Source organism: Balaenoptera borealis (genome assembly GCF_965194805.1).
Source record: "Balaenoptera borealis genome assembly, chromosome: 6".
NCBI lineage: Eukaryota > Metazoa > Chordata > Mammalia > Artiodactyla > Balaenopteridae > Balaenoptera > Balaenoptera borealis.
This window is the reverse complement of record NC_138863.1, coordinates 44,408,962-44,431,826: the sequence shown is the minus strand read 5'-3', so window position 1 is coordinate 44,431,826 and position 22,865 is coordinate 44,408,962. Positions and strand designations below refer to the sequence as shown.

Below are 22,865 nucleotides of genomic sequence, written 5' to 3'. Positions count from 1 at the left end.
TGGTGGTCCAGTGGTTAAGACTCCATGCTTCCAATGCAGGGGGGTACAGGTTTGATCCCTGTTCAGGGAACTAAGAGCCCACATGCTGTTGGGCATGGCCAAAACTTTTTTTAAAAGAGAGAAAAAAAAATTTGTCCAGTTCTTCTAGATTGTCCATTTTATTGGCATACAGTTGCTTGTAGCAGTCACTTATTATCCATTGTATATCTGTGGTGTCTGTTGTAACCTCTCCTTTTTCATTTCTAATTTTATTGATTTGAGCTCTCTTTTTTTTCTTGGTGAATCTGGCTGAAGGTTTATCAATTTTATCTTTTCAGAGAACCAGCTTTTAGTTTCATTGATCTTTTCTATTGTTTTCTTTGTTTCTATTTATTTCTGCTCTGATTTTTATTTTTCTTTCTACTATCTTTGGGTTTTGTTTGTTCTTCTCTAGTTGCTTTACGTGTAAGGTTAGGTGGTTTATTTGTTTCCTGACGTAAGATTGTATTGCTATAAACTTCCCTCTTAGAACTGCTTTTGCTGCGTTCCATAGGTTTTGGATCATTGTGCTTTCACTTTCATTTGTCTCTAGGTATTTTTTGATTTTCTCTTTGATTTCTTCAGTGATCCATTGATTGATTGTTTAGTAGCATATTGTTTAGCCTCCATGTGTTTGTGTTTCTTAAGGTTTTTTCCTTGTAGTTTATTTCTAATCTAATAGCATTGTGGTTGGAAAGGATGCTTGATATAATTTCAGTTTTCTTAAATTTACTGAGGTTTGCTTTGTGGCCCAGCATGGATCAATCCTGGAGAATGTTCCATGTGCACTTGGAAAGAATGTGTATTCTGCTGCTTTTGGATGGAATGCTCTATAAATATCAATTAAGTCCATCTGGTCTAATGTGTTATTTAAGGCCTTTGTTTCCTTATTGATTTTCTGTCTGATCTGTCCATTGATGACAGTGGGGTATTAAAATTCCCCCACTATTATTGTGTTACTGTCGATTTCTCCTTTTATGGCTGTTCGTATTTGCCTTATATACTGAGGTGCTCCTATGTTGGGTGCATATATATTTACACTTGTTATATCTTCTTGGATTGATCCCTTGATCATTATGTAGTGTCCTTCCTTATCTCTTGTAACAGTCTTTATTTTAAAGTCTATTTTGTCTGAGTATTGCTACTCCAGCTTTCTTTTGATTTCCATATGCATAGAATACCTTTTTCCATCTCCTCACTTTCAGTCTGTATGTGTCCCTAGGTCTGAAGTGGGTCTCTCGTAGACAGCTTATATACAGGTCTTGTTTTTGTATCCATTAAGCCAGTCTATGTCCTTTGGTTGGAGCATTTAATCTGTTTACATTTAAGGTAATTATCGATATGTATGTTCTTATGGCCATTTTGTTAATTGTGTTGGATTTGTTTTTGTAGGTCTTTTTTTCTCCCCTTCTTTTGTTCTCTTGTGATTTGGTGACTATCTTTAATGTTGTGTTTGGATCCCTTTTTCTTTTTTTGTGTATCTATCAATCATAGATTTTTGGTTTGTGGTTACCATGAGGTTTTGATATAGCACTCTCTATATAAATAAGATTGTTTTAAGTTGCTGGTCTTTTAATTTCAAATGCATTTCTAATATCCTGCATTTGTACTCTTCTCACGATTGCTGGTTTTGATATATTTGTGTTGGATGATTTCCTACCTTTACTGTGTGTTTGCCTTTACCGGTGAGCTTTTCCATTTGTAGTTTTTCTTGTTTTTAGTTGTAGTCATTTTTTTTCCCCCCCTACCTAGACAAGTTCCTTTAGCATTTGTTGCAAATCTGGCCTGACAGTGCTGAATTCTCTTAGCTTTTGCTTGTCTGTAAAACTTTTGATTTCTCTGTCGAATCTGAATGAGAGCCTTGCTGGGTGTTCTTGGTTGTAGGTTCTTCCCTTTCATCAGTTTGAATATAATCATGCCACTCCCTTCTGTCCTGCAGAGTTTCTGCTGATAAATCAGCTTATAGCCTTATGGGTATTGCCTTGTATGTTATTCGTTGCTTTTCACTTGTTTCAATATTTTCTGTCTTTGATTTCCACCATTCTGTCTTCTAGCTCACTTATCCATTCTTCTGCCTCATTCTGCTACTGATTTCTTCTAGTGTATTTTTCCTCTCAGTTATTGTATTGTTCATCTCTGTTTGTTCTTTAGTAGATCTTCTAGCTGTTTATTATACATTTCTTGTATCTTCTTGTTCTGTGCCTCTATTCGTTTGCCAAGACTTTGGATCATCTTTACTATCAATCATTACTCTGAATTCTTTTTTTGGGTAGATTGCCTATCTTCACTTCCTTTAGTTGTTCTTCTGGGCTTTTTTTCTTGTTCCTTTGTCTGGGACATATTCCTCTGTCATGTCTTTCTGTGATTGCAGTTTCCACTCCACAAGCTGCAGGGTTGTAGTTCCTCTTGTTCCTGCTGTCTGCCCCCTGGTGGATGAGGCTGGTCTAAGAGGCTTGTGCAGGCTTCCTGGTGGGAGGAACTGGGTCTTGTCCCTCTGGTGGGCAAGGCCATGTCAAGGGGTGTGTCTAGCAGGCAGCTATGGGCTCAGGAAGACTTTAGGCAGCCCATCTGCTGATGGGTGGGGCTGTCTTCCCACCCTGTTGGTTGTTTGGCCCGAGGCTTCCCAGTACTGGAGCCTGCAGTCTGTTCAGTGGGGCCAGGTCTTGGTGAGAAAGTGGGGGCCTCCAGGAGGGCTCACACCAATGAGTACTCCCCAGAACTACCACCACCAGTGTGTTTGTCCCCACAGTGAGCCACAGCCGCCCCCCTTGCCTCCACAGGAGACTCTCCGATACCAGCAGGTAGGTCTGGCCCAGGATCCTATGCGGTCACTGCTTTTTCCACTGGATCCTGGTGCACATGAGACCTTGTGTGCACCCTCCAAGAGTGGAGTTTCTTTTTCTGCCTGTCCTGTCGAATTCCTGTGATCAAACCCCGCTGGCCTTCAAAGCCAGATGCTCTGGGGGCTCCTCCTGATGCCAGACCTCCAGGCTGGGGGTTCTGTTGTAGGGCTCAGAACTTTCACTCCTGTGGGAGAACCTCTGCAAGGTAATTATTTTCAAGTTTGTGGGTCACCCACCTGGCAGATATGGGAGTTGGCTTTATTGCGAGTGCACCCCTCCTACCATCTCGTTGTGGCTTCTTCTTTGTTTTTGTGTGTAGGATAGCTTTTTTGGTAGCTTCCAGGGTTTTTCTGTTGATGGTCATTCAGCAGTTGTGATTTCCGTGTTTGTTTTTGTGAGATGAGGTGAGCTCACATCATTCTACTCCACCATCTTGTTCTTGCTTCAAAATTTCATATCTCATTCAGAAGGAAAAATAGGTGGCTTTGCCATGTCTAACTTGTGTTGTTTAGAGTTGGCCCTAGTGTAAAGAAAGACCATCATTCTGTCGTACTCTTTGAGTTGTAAATGTGTGACCAAGGGACAAAGTCTGACACAGCCCAAGATGTGCAGGCTCATGATGTTTGAGGCAGGAGCAAATTTTGATATGCTTGTTTCCCTCAACAGTATAGCTCAGAGTCAGTCAGAAAATATTTACTCCAAAGGGCCAGAGAGTAAATATTTTAGGCTTGCAGACCACACAGTCTCTCTCTGTCACAACTAAACTCTGCCACTAAAGCATGAAAGTAGCCATAGACAATACGTAACAAATGAGCATGCCTATGTTCAAATAAACTATATTTGAAAAAACAGGCAGCTAGAATTTGGCCCGAAGGCTATAGTTTGCTGAGCCCTGGTATACATAAATAAATCAAAGGTAGCAAAAGTTTGTTGTCAGTTTTATAAAATTTGCCTGATCTTGAAAAGACATTTTCCTATTTCTAAATGCCATTTTTGAATGATTATCTTTTCTTTCTATTGATAAGATAAAGCTGTTGTTACCTTACATTTCCTCCAAGTGATGAAAGTGGTAAAGATTTGTTTCTACTTGCTACCTAATCGTACAGTAGTTTGCATTCTATGACTTCAAAATGAAACTTCCCTTCTCTTGACAGATAAACACTACATGTGAAGATTGGCAAAAGGGAACATTGATTTCTGAAGTAGCCTGGAGAGGAAAAGCACTGCTCAATATCAAGTGGACAGATGCTTGGTGTTTGTTTTCCAAAGATGCTGTTGAAGTAGTCTTTGCTACTGCTTTCCTTCACTCAGTCAAAGCTCTTCATAACATGGGCTGCATGAAATCAAAGCAAACTTTCCCATTTCCCACCACACTCGAGAGTGAGAAGAGGCATGAGAGTGAAGAAAACTTTATGCCTGAAGAGAGATTTCTACTCAGGATGCCTTCTCTAGTTAATGTCAAAGAGGACGTGAAGGAACCCCTAGGGCCTGAAATTGTGGTCTTTGAATTTGCACACCGCCTGTCCCAGGAAATCTTGAGTGATGCCTTGCAGCAGTGGGCTGGCAACCACCTCAAGTACTATGACATCCCATATATTGAGAGTGAGGGGCCTTGACGCTGTGTGTAGGATGATGACACTTTCTCAAATTGTGGATAAAGTTGGTGCTAGTTTAAATACATGAAACAATAGCAAAAACTGGTATGAATAAATACAAATAACTCCATCTGGGTATAAAGAAAAATATTTCGATAGCCATCAAGAGTCTAAGAATACCTAAAATGAAGTGTTTTAAGCAGTTCTACATTAACAGCAATTTCTATCTGCTTGGTCTTGGATTTTAGTCATTAAAGGGTTAAATGTAAGTCCTCTGGTGCCACAGTAATCAGCTGTGTCACACCACTTCCAGAGGCAACAATGCCATCACCAAAGAAATAAGAATTTTTAAAATTCTTTAAAATTAAAAAAAAAATTCTTTAAGAATTTAAATTTATTTAATACCCATGTTTTCAAAATGGTCATTTTAAAGACATTCCTTTAAAATAACTATTTGTCAATTTATACAAAAAAAACAAGATATGAAAAGGATTTTCTTGAAATGCCTGGGCAAGGGAATTGCCTGGGCACTCAAGCCATAGCTGTTAACAGTGGGTCTTGTTTGCCAAAATCTTTTGAGTCAAGGATCCCTCCTTCTTAACACAAATGACCAAGCATTAGAAAGCAACCCATGTGGAAGAGGTCCACCGTGAACCATGTCCTTAATAAGATATTTACTTTTGTAGATGAAAAGCATAACTATCACCTTGAACCTCAGGGCCCTAACTAATCACACCTGTTACTGGATGACTCAGACTTTGCATATAAGCATCTTAACAATATACAATTTACAGAAGTCATGACAATGTTTTTTGCATTGAATTAGGTAGCCCAGTGATATTACTATACAAGAAAACAAGCAGGGGTAGCTTTTATAAACAGCAATCCAGAAAACTGTAAAGTAACAGAAGCCCTAGTTGGCAAGGTGGAAAGAAGAATCTGGTCTCAGTGTTGCATGTATGTTAAGCTTTACTGTCTCACAGATGCAAGGGGCTGGTACATGGGCAATCACCATTCAGATTACTATGGGACCAGATTATGCATGAGAATTTATAGTTATTACAAAAGATCAAATACTCTTCCAAAGGGAATACTCATGTATATTTTTAATGGTAACAAAGCCCATGGGGCATTTACAGCCATATACTATACTATTTTCATAAATTTGGCTACTGTTTTGGGAAGCCTTTTTTTTTTTAAGAAAAAAAAATTAAGTACTGTTTAAGATCAATGATAACAGAAAATTCAAGAAAGGGGGAAGAAGATACTAGAAGATGTAACTTGCAAGAAAATTGAGACTGAGAGTCTTTAGAAGTATCTTTTCATCAAGATTTGCCACACATTGAGTTTAACTGGAATAGGAATTATTTAAGCCAGTGCGATTAGGTCCTTTTATTAAGATACAACAGACCCTTGTCATTGAAATCTAAAGAAAGGCAGAAAAAGGCTTGTGACTTCTAATGACATAAATGTATATGACCTTATAAGCAGGCAGAATTGCTACCTCTGATTTTAGCAGTTATACTCTGAAACCCACAATCAAATAGACTGAATTCTCCAAGGTAAATGGGCAAAGAAAATTCTTTTGAAGTGAGTGGTGTGCCATTTTTCAGTTGCCTTTGGACAACTGGTCATTTAACTTTCACCTAATCCCAGGGTTTGTACTGTCCTGTTGTACTTATAATCTAGCAACTTTACAAAATAGAAAAACCACCACCCCTGTTTATACAAGGATCTGAAGTTGCAAGGCTAAGAACAGAAAGTTTCCAAAAAGTGCAAAACATATTTCCAGCTCATGAAGAAAAATTTAGGTTTATGAGTGCTTATACTAATGACTCAGACAAAAGCCTAGATGTTGCCGTTTTTCATTCATTTTATATTTTACATCAGATACTTTTGCTGCAAGGTCACTGCTGTTTAAAAGATATAATTAAGTATATAAGATAATACATATTATGTTGAGAACACAAAGCCATATAAAAGCAGCGCATCACACTAAATTTTTCAGCATACATAGGGACATAGACTAGTAGGCTTTGATTATATCTAAATATTTTGATCTCAGGTTCCTCTTTTGCCCTGGGCCTCTATTTCCTAGGGATATAATACAGGCAGGCCTGCCAGACCGATATCTAGCTGGAAGTCTGATCTCTGTTGCCACCCTCTCTGATACTATGGCAATAGGGTTTTGTCATTGAGCACCACCCCCTTGCCCCTGACTCACTTTAATAGTATAGTATCTTGTGACATACAGAGACTTACTTGGAGATGTATGCTGTATAATATGTCATACCATGGACATGGAACTACAAAGGCTTGCATAATCAGTGAGTTAGTGGATTAACCAAGTTGGGGGCAGGCAGGAAGGAGCTGGATCAACAAGTGTACTGCGTATGATTGTTATCAAGATATAGTTTGGCCTAGATGACAAGATAAATGAGAACATCTTTGATAGGATAATTCAACTTCTTACATACCTTCATCTTTAAGTATTGGATTTACTTCATTTTGAAGGTCTTTCATGAACAAAGAGTAGAAGGGCTGCTTGAGAAGGAAGGAGACATATAAAACAGAAGACTGAAAGAATTATTAGCTACTGGAATGGGAAACATTTGTTCCAACTTAGATCACAAACACAGAAGAAATAAGAATAGTGGCCAAATTATAAGGGAAAAGAAAATGGGGAAAAGAGGGCCCAAGAAACAACACTCACGTCAGGCTCCAAAAACAAGTTTCCAATGTTTTCATCTGAGGGGAAGGACACAGTAGCCAAGTTCCATTCCGTTCTTTACCACAGTCACATGTGCCCAACCACTGAATCTTCTCCCTCAAGAACATCCAGGAGAGGGGCAGATGAGTGCCACCAGCATGACAAAGAACCTGCAGGGGGCAACTCTGGAAGCAGCAGATTAGCAGAGAGAAATGTGCCGATTCCTCATTTAAGAAAACTCACATAACCCCACACATGTGCTTCACTGCTCCCTTCCCAGTTCAGTGTCTTTTGAGTGCTAGTTATTACCTTTCAGTCACAGGCCTTTGACCTGACAGTTCTCCACTTGCCATTGCCTTATCAGTTCTTTGCAAACTACCTATGGTTATTAGCACTTAAAGCACAATTTTGAAGGGGATAAAAATTTATCTTAGTCCCAAAGGAATCATTTGTGTCAAACTGCCTTATAAGTATTAAAAAGAGACATGTTGAACGAATGAAGTAGCATGACACTCATATATCCTACTCAGTATCACTGGCATTTTATGAGATGGGGGAACTATACTTTTGTAATTATATAGTTTGAGAAATCAAAAGTTAGAGACAAATTATAAATGTCAAGGAACAGTAATTTAAAAACAAAGTTCTAACAAATAAATTGTTTGCTTAATCATAATGCCCCCATCCTGTATTTGTGTGACCAAACTGGACATGTCTTCCTTGGAGCAGTGGGCACAGGCTCAGATGTACTCCCTACATCTTACTTGGCAAAACTCAACTTTTGTTAGCAAATTCTCTTCACTGTAAGACTTAGCTATGAAATGGTATATTTTTTCCCAAATATTTTTGTGAAAACATTTTTCCTAACTGTTCAATAAAAGTCTAGTTGCAATTAACTAGTTACGAGTCCTTGTTTAACTGAAGCAAGCAAATGCTTTTCACCATTGTGTGATTTCAAATTTTTTAACATAAACGACTTAACATTTTATGCATTTCTAGCAAATACAAAGAAAATAAAAGTCCATTTATACAAGTATTTTCTTAGATCATTCACATCCACATTTAGAAGCTTTAAGATATAAATGTAAACATGTTCATTATCATGGCATCTTTTTTCCAAATATGTTCCTAATTTTGGGGGGAAGAAAAATGCTTCATGTTAAGTATATTGAGAACAGAAAATTTAAAGCAATTCCTTCTGGACTGCAATTTCCTCATCTATGAGAAGGGTGCAGGATATAATCTTTGATGTCTTTTTCGGTTCTGCCTGCTTTTCATTCTTTCACAAGACTAAAGTTCTCTTAGTTTCTGAGGGGTTTGGAATGAAGGAAAAATTGTACCAAGCTATAAAGTAAATCATAAGCTGATCTTTAATTTAAAAATGATTCTTACCTAGATATTAATGTTCCAAGTCTGGAACATCCACAGTTGTGTACCTTAAAAAAACCTTATTTTGTCAACAGTACCAATTACTGAAGGTACTTCTATTTTGAACAAAAGTCCTCTTGTTTTCAAGTTCTTTCTCCTGATTTGAACTGTGTAAGAACAAATTACTGTTATCACAAAAGTCTGATGTAAATTGCAGAAGGCAGAGTGTCTATCTTAGAGATTAGAGTTTTCTAATGCCTCATTCTGCCAGATTAGCAAATACTCTAAACAACAAGAAATAATGCTTTTACTTTCCCCATAGGAAGGGATTCTGGTTAACTTCAGAAAAAGCCAAGGCTGAGTCGATAATACTGGAAAGACAACCTAATAACCTTTTCTCTTTGCCTGAGATTTCTATCATTATAAAAGGAACACTTCAGCTACAGAAACTCATAATTATTTTAAAATAGATTTATATATGGAGAAAATTCTATGAAGTGTTAACACAGTATATCCAAAAAACTTTCAGAGTTTTTATTTTTTATAACCTATACATAAGTTTACTTAATCAACATTAAAAACCAATACCCTAAGCCAAAACATAAAGTTGCCATTTCAATTAGATATACTAACTCAAGAATCTCTAAAGACCTTCAAATTTTCCCATCTTTTAAAATAGGGCTGGAAAAATTTTTCTGAAAAGGACCAGACAGTAATTATTTTAGGCTTTGCAGGCCTTACAATCTCTACTGCAACTACTCAAAGCAGCCACAGATATGTAAACAGATGAGTAAAGCCATGTTCCAATAAAGTTTTATTTATGGACAATGATATTTGAATTTCATGTAATTTTCACATGCCATGCAATATTGGTCTTTGATTTCTTTCTCCAGCCATTTAAAAATGCAGAAACCATTCTTAGCTGAGGGATATATGAAAAAAAAAAAAAAAAAAGGCAGCAGGTTGGCTTTGGCCCATGTGCCATAGTTTGCCAACTCTGCTCCAAAATAATACTTTAAAAATCCAGTCTCTTCAAAATTTCAAATCATTACTTCCCAGAGATTTGAAGTGATTATTCAAAGCTTCATCAGTAACTTCTTTTAGATCAGCTGGTTTCCACTTCGGACTCTGGTCTTTATCTATTAAAACTGTCAAGTAAAGACATAAGAAACGTTAGTATTCTCTTTGGTATTACCAGATTTTAATTACTGAATTGACACAAACTACCTTGGACTAGGCATATTTTCTATAGCACATCTTTTTCTGCAAAGTTGAAATTTTTGTATGTGTTCCTTTTTCTTTTTCCCCTTAAATTAAGCCCTCACAGAATTGGATGATGACCTCACCTGCTAAGCCTGATGGTCTCTAGCTTGAATACAGTCTGCTGAACTAATCCAGTGGTTTAAGCCTTAGAACTTTTTTTTCTCTTTTTCTAATAATATCATAAATGAAATCTCTCTTTAGCTCTTTATAAAAGAGCTAAAACCAGAGTTGGTGTGGTTTAAAGGGAAGGCAGGAGAGGGGGGAGGGCCCAGATCTGTCTTCTAAACTCCTCCACATTGAACTGAGAGGAAAATTACTTGAGGTACAGGGAAAGGGACTTCATGCATAATTAAATGTGGATACAACTGTTTTGCTGAATCTTCTAGCTCACACTGAATTAAAATACCAGACCACCTTCAGGTTATCATGAGAAGCTCTGCTTCTCTTCTTTCAGTGTAGTCATCACTTAGTGTAGCCACATAGTATCCCCACAGGATTTTAAGTAAGTATGAGGCAATCAATCCATAACCTCCTTTAAAAAGGGAGGAGAATGTCCGTTTCCTGGTTGTGATAGCATACTACAGTTATACAAATGTTACCATTTGGGAAACTGGGTGGAGGGTATGCAGGATCTCTCCATATTATTTTTTACACTGCATTTGAATCTACAATTATCTCAAAAAATTAAAAACCAAAAAGAAAGAGAATGGGGCTGTACCTAGTCTGGTTGTGGTAAGGAATTTCAGCCATGCTTAAGATGTGCGTAATTCTTGTGGGGAATTAAAGTATTTAAACATACAAAGTCTACAGTGAACCTAAAAAAATGAGTTAATCACTAAAAGGCGAAATAGTTAAAGAAGCCATCTGGGAACCAAAGGCAGTAGGCTGCCTCAGAAGGTAGAGGGAAGGGGGCTTTATGCATAATTAAATGTGGATACTGGAGGTTTTCACGGTTTGGCTGCCTAACTATAGGATTCCAGTGTCAGATCAGTGGTGATACTGAACACTGATGTTATGATCCCTGCCAGTTTGAAAGTTTTACATTCCCTGGACAGAGTAAATAAAAACAATCCTGGAGTATTCTTTCTACAAGAATCTCTTCCCTAAAAGCCCTGTGGGTCAATGCTATCTACCTCCTTGACAGTGCACTGAAGGTCAAATGGAAAGAGAATATTAATCAAATTTGCAGGTTATTTAATTTCAAACTAACAAAATTTTTATTCTAGCATAGATAAAACAAGTTCTTGCCATGTAGACAACTCAGGTTTTTCAGGTTTCATGAGGCACCCACTCAAATTCCAGTTGGTAGCTCTCTAGCTCTTCTGAGATAATCCTTTAAAAAAATTTTTTCTGTAAATTCTTCTAAAGGAAGAAGTTTATTCTAGATGTTAAAAGTAAGAATTTTTTACAGCCATTCCCCTAATTGATAGTTTATTTTATCTAATTTGGTAACATACTTTATAATTAGCAAATTGTAGCAAACATTTGGTTATGTAAGAACATCTTAACAGTTTTACCCAGAATAGATACTGCTTTCTGAATAAAGAGGTTATGCTGAAAGATGAGGTTACATACTTTCTCTTCATTAAAAAGTAGCTTGATAACCACCTGGGCTATGAATCAGAACTTTGATGCTGCTTGGTTTCAGCTCTTTTTCCTTAAAATAATTGACAGTATATCTAAAAAACAATACCTTTCTTTTCTAAGTTTAAGAAGGGCTGCTATAACATATAATGAATGAATACTTTAGCAACATAATCCAAGTAGCACACAGGTCCTCCTAAAATCAGAGGTCTAAGCTCTGATCCACATGCAGCAAGAATTTGCAGGGAATTAGTAGGATGAATGCATGTTTTCCATAAAACATATAGCCATTTCCTCTGACTCAACTCCACGTGTCCTCTAAAAGGATTTGTTTCTTTCTTATACTATATCATGCCAGAAATGAAGAGAATTCTACCACAGTGACCAGTGTTTATTGAAGCTTACAGCTCAGAGAGCATAACCTTTTATTCAGATAAAGTATATCTAGAGTCTGTACTATATTAAAGTGATAAATAAAAACATAATAAAATGAGATATGTAAAATACATGCAGAGTGAAAGAACTCATTTTATACAACATAAATGACAGCTACTATTTATAGGCATATGGACTTATACATAAAAAGAAATGGTTGCAGATTTGCTAGGAACAAAAAATATCAACTACTTCACTTGCTTTTTCTTAATATTCTTACTTTGAAGATGATAAGCAAAAATAGAAATTAATAATAGTAGTAGATGTTACTAATTATGCCATATGTTTTTTTCTCAATGTCAATGTTTAACTGCTAGGTTCAGGCAAAGAGGTGGATGGTAGGGTCCAACATAGCTGGGATTTTGCCAAAAGCCAGGACAAAAAAAGAGGGGCCTTCAGGACTTTCTGCAAGAGAATAAACGTACCTTTCAAAGGCTTCAGCAGCAGAATGAATTTACAAACTCACGCTGCACTTAGCAGAGGGAGTCCATGTGACTGCAGGAGCAGGATTACCTCTTATATATACATTAGGGAGCAGTGGCCACATTATTGGATTTTTTAAACAATACTGGTTTCAAAGACTGGTCTTCCCTCATATGCCAGTTGGTAATATTAAAAAAAAAAAAACTGCAATTTTTATAAAAGTTTGATTTTCACTAATCAAACAACCATCATCTTTTTTTTTTTTTTTTTTTTTAACAGTATCTGCTCAAAAGTCCTATTTCCATAATAGCCAGGAAGGAAACAACTGTCACTTACCTGCCCTAACACCTTCATGAAAGTCATGGCCTCTCTGAAAGAAAATCAAGATTAAATGCAGAATTTCTGGGCATCTTCATTCCTGATCATCTCCTCTCTTCCACCCACTTTAGCCCCCACTCCGTGGCCACACCCTGAGCCACGACATTCAGAGACTGGACCACCTCTGAGAACCCACTCTCTGATCACCTCCTCCTATTCTTATTTGCTCAAATATCTCCACTGCTACAAATCCCTGATTTAACTGAGCTCCGCTGACCTACGCGACTTTCTCACCATTTGTTCTGGCTTCACTCTGCTCTTCATCCAGCCCAGTTTCCCCAGTTCATTAACGGGTCATTTCTTTTTCTTGAAAATGCCCTTATCTCCCTCAAGCCTTTCCCCCCCGCCCTTTATTCTATCTTGGCAAAATCTCAGCACCAGCTGAACCCTACTATTTACCTCTGCCTGTGTTCGAGCAGCTAAAATCTTACCGCAGAAAAATCATACAACTGTGACTGGCTTCGTTTAAAATTCATGATCACAAATCTCAAACAGGCATGGAAAACTGCCTCACAATCCATGTTCTCTCCCCCACTGCAAGATAATGACTTCAACTGTCTTCTGTCCCCTCAACCTCTTCCCCTAGCAAGTTCTACTCTTTACACTATATTCTCAGCTAATGAGTTAACCTTCTACTTTATTTAAAAAAAAAAAAAAAGAGATGCCCTAAGACAGAACATTCTCTTCTTCCCACTAAAACATCTGCAGCCCAACTACAGCCATCTGCACATACCTTCCCTTTCCCGTCTAAGGAGGAAGGGACCCACCCCTGCCAAAGGCCAATCCTCCCCTGCCTTCCCATTCATATGCCCTCTTCTCAAGGACTAAGCCTGAGAAGGTCACCTGTCTCTCTTTTCCTGCCATCATCAATGTAGGCAGTATAACTTAGTGGTTGAGTGCATGCAGTTCAAATGTCTGGGTTCACCACCTAGCTCTACTACACAGTAACTACGTGACCTTGGGCTAGTAATTTCTCTAACTCCCGGTTTCCTTATATGAAATGGTAATATCAACACATCCATCCTAAGATTATCTTAATCCACATTCCAGCACAGCGTCTGACACATAGTAAGTGTTCAGTAAATGTTAACTATTATTAGTATCATCAACATAATCCTCTTTCCCTATTGGCTCATTCCCAATCATTTACAAACATGTTCTAGTATCTTCCAAAGGAAATCTCACTTGATTCCACAGTCCCAGCTTCTACCCTACTTCCGTTTCAAGAAGAAAGGGTTGTGAACACAGTCTTCAATTCTTCACATCCCATTTACTCACTTCCCCTCCAGCTTACCACACTGCAACTTCTGCCTCAACACACCCCTGAGATGGCGTGCCAAAATCATCTGTAACTTCAGTATTGCCAAACGCAAAGCATGCCTTTACCCTCGTCTCCTAGAGGCTTTGGCAGTGTTCCCTCCTCCTTGAAACACTCCTCTCCTGCTTTCATGACACCACGCTCTCCTGGTTCTCCCACCTCTGTCCGTTTTCTCTTCCACTGCTCATTTTCCTTCTATATGATCTTATCCACTCTAAACTCAACACATCAGTGCCTGAGTGATCAGTTCTGTTAAAAATAAGATCCACAACAAGAGAGGCCGCGATAGTGAGAGGCCCACGCACTGCGATGAAGAGTGGCCCCCGCTTGCCACAACTAGGGGAAGCCCTCGCACAGAAACGAAGACCCAACACAGCCATAAATAAATAAAAAAAAAAAAAAAAAAAAATAGTGCAATACTTTAAAAAATATATATATATATAAAAAAAAAAAAAAATAAGATCCCGTCCCTCCTCTGCTCAAAAAACATCCCGTGCCTTCCCACTTCACTCAGAACAAACGCCGAAGTCTGATAAAGACCTCCACGGCCAGGTACGCCCTGCACAGCCCTTCCCTACGCTGTCCGCTCTGACCTCCTTTCTCTCTCACTCACCGACCACGCCTGCCCCACTCCATCAACGAGGCCCCCCGGCAGTTCCTAGAACAGGAAGGCCACCCCTCACCTCAGAGCTCTGTACTTCAGGTGCCCTGCAGATAGGAGCATGGCTCGCTCCCACACTTCTTTCAGGTTTTCACTCAAAGAACATCATCTCAGTGAGGTCTTCTCTGGTCTTCCTGTCTACAAGTTCAACTCCTATCCCCCTGTATTCCATACCCTCCTTCCCGATTTACTTTTGCTCCTTAGCACCTGTAATAATATACTACATATTTTACAAATTTATCTGTTTATAGTCTATCTCCCCCACTATAAAGTAAGTTCCAGGAGGGCAGGGATGTCTCTGTTTTGTTTACCTATATATTAGTGCCTAGCACATGGTAAGCACTCTTATTTGTTAAGTAAATAAATAAATCTCCAAAGTTTTCTTTTTTTTAATTGGTGTTAATGTCTCTCAGACTTAAATCTCTAACCTACACCTCTAAGCTCCAACTCCTAAATGTGTTCTTTCCTTCATATCCATCAAGGCCTATCAAGTCTATCTCCTACATTTGTCTTAAATCCATTTACTTCTCTCCACTGCCACTCTAGTCTAAGCCACTACTATTCTGCACCTGGATTACTGCAGTGAACTCATATCTGATCTCTACATCCACTCTGAACCCCCTCCCCAACCCCACCATCATTCAGTAGCAATAATTACCTTCCTAAAACCAAATCACCCCCTGCTGAAACCCACGAGGCTTTTCAACATTCTCATTTCTCACCCTTCAGGTCACAGATGAGCTGACATCTCAAAGATGTCTTCCTGGACCTACTTATTTAAAGGTTTCCCTTTGCTTCCCCCATTCCCTCTTGTCCTCACATCATTCTATCACCAACCCTGTATGTTTTCCTCTAGAGCACTTACCACAATTTGTAATTATTTTACTTATTTTCTTTACTTGTTCTTTATAGTCTCAGGAGGCTATAAATTCCATGAGAACAAGGACATACACCAGCATAATACTTAGCACAGTGCCTGGCAAATAGCTAAACATATTTGCTGAGAGAATGAAGGAAGGAGGGACTCAATCAATCCAGGCAGGACACTAAATGTACAGTGAAAAACAGGGACTGGGGGCTTCCCTGGTGGCGCAGTGGTTAGGAGTCTGCCTGCCAATGCAGGGGACGCGGGTTCGAGCCCTGGTCTGGGAGGATCCCGCATGCCTCGGAGCGACTGGGCCCGTGAGCCACGACTGCTGAGCCTGCGCGTCTGGAGCCTGTGCTCCGCAACGGGAGAGGCCGCAACGGTGAGAGGCCCGCGCACCGTGATGGGGAGTGGCCCCCGCTCGCTGCAACTGGAGAGGGCCCTCGCACAGAAACGAAGACCCAACACAGCCAAAAATAAATAAATTAATTAATTAATTAAAAAAAAAAAAAAAAACAGGGACTGGGTGAGGTGTACCGGGTAGGGGTCAGGAGCGTGACCATCTGGTTTCACACGCCATGTCTCTGCCACTTAACAGCTGCACCACCTTAGGCAGGTTACTTTACTTTTCTATGCCACTGTTTCGTCATCTGTAAAGTGGAAACAATAATAGTACCTGCCTTCTGCAGACAGTGTAATATGTAACTGAGAGAATGCACATAAAGTCCTAGCATAGTACCTACTCATACTACACAAAAGACCTCAGCTGCCATTTACATCCTATGGAGTGACCTCAATATATGACTAATAGAGCTTAATTTATGGTTGGATGAACTATTTTGAATATCTTCACTATTTCAGGACATCGAAGACCATTAGGTATGTCTACTTTCTAGTTATTAAACATAATATTTCCTTTAGGCCATGAGTGTATTAATCTAAGGGTCCTCTACACATAACACAAAAGAGATAATTCTGCTTTAAAAGAGTTTATCTGGGGACTCGCCTGGTGGCCCACTGGGTAAGACTCCGCACTCCCAATGCAGGGGGCCTGTGTTTGATCCCTGGTGAGGGAACTAGATCCCACATGCATGCTGCAACTGAAGAGTTTGCATGCCACAACTAGGAGTCTACATGCTGCAACTAATAAGTCCGCATGCCGCAACTAAAAGATCCCACATGCCGCAACAAAGATCCTGTGTGCCGCAATGAAGACCCGGCACAGCCTAAATAAATAATATATTTTTTTAAAGAGTTTATCTGGAAGAATAAATCACTATGACTCTGAAATATTTCATGAAATCAATAATATTCTATGTGATTATTGCCTATTTTAAGTGTATCTATAATGGTATTTTCAATGCTAATCTATTAATTAAAACATATAATAGACTAATAACTTCCCTTTGTGCATTTAGACTTAGAGAATTTATGCTTCTTGCCCAAGGTCAGAGACTATGCCTGAAAAATGGTTAAAATTTCTATTCTGAATTTCACATGAGGTTACAGTCCTTCTTACAATTACATGCAAAGGTAACTGCTGTTTCATAAAGGCTTATTAACAATCTGTGAGCAATATTCCCCCGTGCCTTAAGCTAACTGGCCTGTTGTATTTTCATAGAGTAGATTTATAGATAGTTTCAATTTTCTTGTTTATAAATTTTCTATATTTTACATGTTCTACAATGAACATATACAACTTTCATAACTAGAAAATGACAATACTTTAAAGAAAAATTCTTACCATACAAGCTTGACTCAGCCGATATTCCATAGTTAATACTTCCTGCAAGGTCTTGGAAGACCCCTCCATGAGTTGCCTTAGTGTGATCTTTAGGGATGTTGGAGACATTTTATTAATTACCTATTAGAGAAAAAATTTACTAGTTTTAGCCCAATAGTTCCTTTACTGCTTATAATAAACTAGCTGAGTTTTGATATAAATCATATTAAAATTTGTTCCTTAACAATACTTTCATACAACAAAGTCTCATAAAAATAAGATTATGCCTTAGCCTAATCCTGCCAAAGCACCAAACAAAAATCTCTAATCCGGTACAACAAAACAGATCATTCTACAAGTGGAATAAATTCTATACCCATAACTGAAGTAATAAAGTACATCTACATTTTGTAGCCTGCCTGACATAAATTATCATCTCAACTACGTAATAAGCAAGCAGTGATTATGCCTAAATAAAACTAATACACATCTCACAAAGCGCTAATGTATCAGAAGACAGACATTTCACTTTACAATATAAAGAAAGTGAAGGATGGGCTTCCTTGGTGGCGCAGTGGTTGAGAATCTGCCTGCCAGTGCAGGGGACACAGGTTCGAGCCCTGGTCTGGGAAGATCCCACATGCCGCGGAGCAACTAGGCCCGTGACCCACAACTACTGAGCCTGCGCGTCTGGAGCCTGTGCTCCGCAACAAGAGAGGCCGCGATAGTGAGAGGCCCGCGCACCGTGATGAAGAGTGGCCCCCGCTTGCCACAACTAGAGGAAGCCCTCGCACAGAAACGAAGACCCAACACAGCCAAAAATAAATAAACAAATAAATTAAATAATTAAAAAAAAAAAGAAAGTGAAGGAGTAGAATACGGTAGCTCCTCCTTCCCACTTTGTGACTCTAGAGAAGTGTCTTAACTGAACTATAGTCTTCACCTAAAAATAAATCCACTTACCTTGGAAGTAAAGAGAGAGACAATAATTCAAGGTATTGTGACATGGTCTTCTCTAGTACTTAAATATTTGATAAAGTAAGAAATACAGGCCTGACTCCTTGGCTACAATGCTATGCCACTTCCTTCTGAATTTAAAGATGCTATTACTGATACTCCAATACATGTGTATGGCTGTGAATACAACAGCTGCTGCAGGAGGTCCCATTACATGCGTATAAATCTGAGGCTTGCCCTTTCCTTTATAATTGCAATATATAGTTTTCAGGCATGTTGTTGAGCGACTGTATCAAAGGTATGAATTTCACTTTTTGAGTTCAAAGAACTCCCCACATCAAGATTCCAGGTTCTTTGTATCATCCTCAAGTCTGCAACAGATTCAGAGAACAGACTGAGTGGGTAGGGCAATATCTTTATCTTACCAAGCAGTTGCCAGAGCTTAAATAGATGACTACTGTACAGGAGAAGTTGAGGGAAGATTAGTACCCTACCTACAGCCACAATGCTGAAGAGAAGATGAGAAGGAGAGAGAAACAATTAAGTCTTTTAGGACTCTAGTTCATATTCGCAGGAACTCATTCTTCTGCCCTCAGCGCTGTATGGACATGATCCCATTCAATGCCCTGAAAGCGATCCTACTTCATGTTCTCACCTTTCTGGTTGCAGGCCACAAGGATGATGGCACCCCTGCAGCAGTCTGCACACTGTGCTGGGGGCCCATCCTTTCCATAGGCAAGTAGGTAATGGGTCCATTTTATTGCCAAACCCAGTAGTTTTCTCTGGTCAGAGCAATGCTCATGTTATCACAATGAAGACCTAGAAGAACTTCATTCACAATGCTAAAAGGTGTACTTAAGGGAGGGACACAGCTACCTTCTATCTTTTCTAGTCTGCAAAAACAATGAAGCTACAATTCCCTTTCCAACAGGGCTGCAGTGTGCAAGCTCACAATTATGTACCTCACTCAGTACTATTGTTATGATTAACTGCCTATGTCCTCAATTCTTAGTTTGGTACTTTATGTGCCATCTAGACACAAAACTCCGTCTCTCGCTATACTTCCTCACCTGGCTACCAATTAATTTCATAAGAAAGGCCACTTAAGATCCCCAGTTGTCTGTGCTTGTGCCATATACACAAACTAGAAAAAAAAATAGGAAGAAAATTTCATTAAAAAAGCTCCATTGGTTCAGACATTTCATGAAATATTAAAAGATGTTTTCATAAGACAGATATAATAGAAGAAGAAACTGTAGTCTCCAACCACTCAATATGCCGGCACTTCAGCACAGAGGCTAAGGTTTTGGACTCTAGAGTGAGACAGCTCTGAGGTGGAATCTCAGCTCCACTACCTCCTACATGATTGACCTTAGTTTCCTCATTTGTGATATGAAGATAATAAATATTACCCACTTCATAAATGGCATGGCAATACAGGATAGTGCAATGTGTCAGAAAGCAAGCAAATCAGGGAAGGGAAGGGACATTTACTGAGCACATTTTCCTTAGCTCTCAGGCAAGTACGTTCACACATATGCACATTTTACAAATGAGGAAACCAGACTCATGAATTTGTCCAAGGTCACACAGAGCAGGAATCCAAACCTAAGCCAGCCAACTCCAAAGCCTACCTCCTCATACTATATGAGGCTATAAAAGTAATCAAGAAGGTCAAAGGCTGAAGAAACATCAAAAAGAACAAAGATGGAGGAGAGGACATTGTGTCAGGTGAAGAAGTGAATAAAAACTTGTTTGTGGGGACTTCCCTGGTGGCACAGTGGTTAAGAATCTTCCTGCCAATGCAGGGGACATGGGTTCGAGCCCTGGTCCAGGAAGATCCCACATGCCGTGGAGCAACTAAGCCCGTGCGCCACAACTGCTGAGCCTGCACTCTAGAGCCCGCGAGCCATAACTACTGAAGCCCGCGAGCCATAACTACTGAAGCCCACGAGCCACAACTACTGAAGCCCACGTGCCTAGAGCCCGTGCTCCACAACAAGAGAAGCCACTGCAACAAAGAGGAGCCCCCGCTCTCAGCAACTAGAGAAAGCCCGCGCAGCAACAAAGACCCAATGCAGCCAAAATTAAATAAATAAATAAATTTATTTTTAAAAAAACTTGTTTGTGTAATTTCAATGGCAAAGAGGAAGATAAAGTCAGGAGAGTAGCTTGAGGAAAAACAGAGTCAAGGAAAGGCTTTTTTATAAGGGTAGGAAAGCTTCGAAAATGATAGAAGAAAATATGCCACTAACTCAAGAAGGTAAAATTGAAGATACTGAAAGAGGGAGATGGCTGATGCAATTAGTTCCTAGAGGAGGCAGAAAAGGATGAAATAAGACCACCGATGGGGATGTTTCCCTTGACAAGGAAGTGGGACACATTAGAGCAGCGGTCCCCAACCTTTTTGGCACCAGGGACTGGTTTCGTGGAAGACAATTTTTCCACGACGGGGTGGGGGGGATGTTCAGGCGGTAATGCCAGGGATGGGGAGCGGTAATGCCAGGGATGGGGAGTGGCAGATGAAGCTTCGCTCGCTCGCCCGCCGCTCACCTCCTGCTGTGCAGCCCGGTTCCTAACAGGCCGAGGACTGGTACCGGTCTGCGGCCCGGGGCTTGGGGACCCCCGTGTTAGAGGAATCAAAGAAGGGATGATGGAAGAGCATTAAAGGAGCTAACATAGCTTCATTCATTATAAAGGGAATACAGACTGTTTTGGAAATTTTGATTAATGATTAGGACTTGGATCTTCAGCTAAGCCAGAAATGTGTATGGATACAACCCTGCGCCCACCCATACAACTAACTGAGTGGACACATTTCTGCTTATTAGAGGAGCACTGGTCAGTGTTCTAACCAATTTATCTGACCCTTTAAAGATTAGTTGTCTCCTGCATATCAAATAGCCAACTTCTTTTTTCCTTTATTTTTATCAAATGATTCACATTCTCATCTCAATTCAACAATATTACTGAGCATTTATTATGCATTAGACACTTCAGGGGAGACAATAATCAACAGCACATGGTCCTTGCACTCAAAGCATTATGAGCACTATAATCACTGCCTTTTGGGTAAGAATCCTAGGAACCCTTCTTTTGGCTAAGTTTTATTTATTAAGACCTAGGAAATTTACCACAAAAGGAAAACTCAGGATAATGCCTCTGACCCTCTCCTCAGGAGTCTACCACAACTCTCAATAATATACAGTCTGACATGAATTATCAAGAGAAAAACAGTATTCAACAAGCCTACTGATTACAATTAGAAAATTTCTACCAAGTAGGACTCAGAGTTGACTCAAGGGCTATAACAACTATTTCTCTGATTCACTAAGAGATCTTAGAAAATGATCTCTTGAGTTCTTTCCTTTATAAAAAAGGATATCGCGTGTAACATTCTTTAAAAGTCTAGGCTCTGCCAGTTTTAATCTCAAAAGAAGGAACACTAACAGGAATTCAAGTAAATTTAGATCATTTTACTTTTTAAAAATGCATTAAAAAATAGAGCTGATACTGACTTACATTACATACAGGGTAAAGACAATGAACAGGAAATGAGAGCTTAAGAAGCTAATTAAAGGCAACAAATTAGCTTATTCTTCATCTAACTCAAAAGAATACATAAAGGTATAGGAAAAATATAAATGGGTGTAATTTTGCTCTCCTCTGAAAAATGGCTACAGCATATTTCCAATTTATTAATATATTATGATGAACTTCCTAATCATTCCATTAAAAAACCAAATTCACTACTTGTAAAAACTTTCATTGAACCATTAAAAATGCCATCAAGATAAAAGTTTAAGTAAGCCACAGACAGTAACCACTTAAGAAGTGTTCAATGTACATTATAGAGGTCAGAGGAGAAGGATAAATCATTTGCTCATATTATACTATAGAAAATTATTTAATTTGAATAGCTGATACTTTAAAATACTTGCAAGGCACGAGAGAAATAAATCAGTGCAAAACAGGTCAAAACAAATTATTTGAAAGCATATAGAAAACATTTTGAGTAGAAACAATGTTTTCTACGAGGGCAAATGACACTTAGAAAATAAAAAACTAAGGAATACTATAATTAGAAACACTTTATACAGTTGGATTTTTAACTTAATCAAAATCTAAAATAGTATATCCAATCACTTTTTAAAAAGGCCATAAGAACATAAACATAGTTAAAACAACAGATCTCAAAACCCCAAAATAACAAACTCCTGTTCTACATTATAGTTGGTTAATGTAAAGAGTTTGTAATGAAATCTCTCATTTATGGATCGTTATGGATCTGCCCCAAATCTTCAGGACACCTTCTCCACATTTTGAACAGAAAATTTCTGTTCAATAAATGCCACCATTAAGAGAGAAAAAAGGCAAGTAACAGATAGGAGGAAGATATATGCAGTACATGTACTGGATAAAGGACTTAATTAGCAGAAGATAGAAATAATTCCTACAAATTAACAGTAATAATAAAAAAGATTTAATAGGCACTTTGCAAGGAAGGATACCACAGCCAATAAAGGTATGAATTGATGCTCAACCCCATTAGTCATCATGGATGCAAATTAAAACCACTAAGCAATGCTATTTTATATACACCAGAATGACGAGTAAGAAAAAGACAAACAATATCAAGTGTTGGTGAGAATGTAGAGCAACTTAGTATCCAATGTAAATTGGTACAACCATATTGGAAAACTTTTTGACAGTAACTACTAAGA

General features: G+C 38.8%; 2 protein-coding genes across 9 annotated transcripts in view; one reads left to right on the top strand and one right to left on the bottom strand.

The window, feature by feature from the left end:
• Window positions 1-8,062, top strand: part of LOC309631227 (small membrane A-kinase anchor protein) — a 297,357-nt gene extending 289,295 nt beyond the window's left edge. For all 5 annotated transcript variants that reach the window (XM_082397456.1, XM_082397457.1, XM_082397458.1 and 2 more), the window contains one exon: window positions 4,016-8,062. In XM_082397456.1, coding sequence (XP_082253582.1) covers window positions 4,016-4,477 — 462 coding nt within the window. In that variant the 3' untranslated portion in view covers window positions 4,478-8,062. The remainder of the gene's footprint in view (window positions 1-4,015) is intronic.
• Window positions 8,063-9,047: 985 nt separating this feature from the next.
• HIBCH (3-hydroxyisobutyryl-CoA hydrolase) overlaps window positions 9,048-22,865 on the bottom strand; it is a 107,452-nt gene continuing 93,634 nt past the window's right edge. For 3 of the 4 annotated variants that reach the window (XM_082397389.1, XM_082397386.1, XM_082397388.1), the window contains 3 exons: window positions 17,206-17,325; window positions 12,576-12,609; window positions 9,048-9,682 (listed from right to left, as the gene is read on the bottom strand). In XM_082397389.1, coding sequence (XP_082253515.1) covers window positions 9,567-9,682; window positions 12,576-12,609; window positions 17,206-17,325 — 270 coding nt within the window. In that variant the 3' untranslated portion in view covers window positions 9,048-9,566. The remainder of the gene's footprint in view (window positions 9,683-12,575; window positions 12,610-17,205; window positions 17,326-22,865) is intronic. The other variant, XM_082397387.1, reaches the window with a different exon arrangement.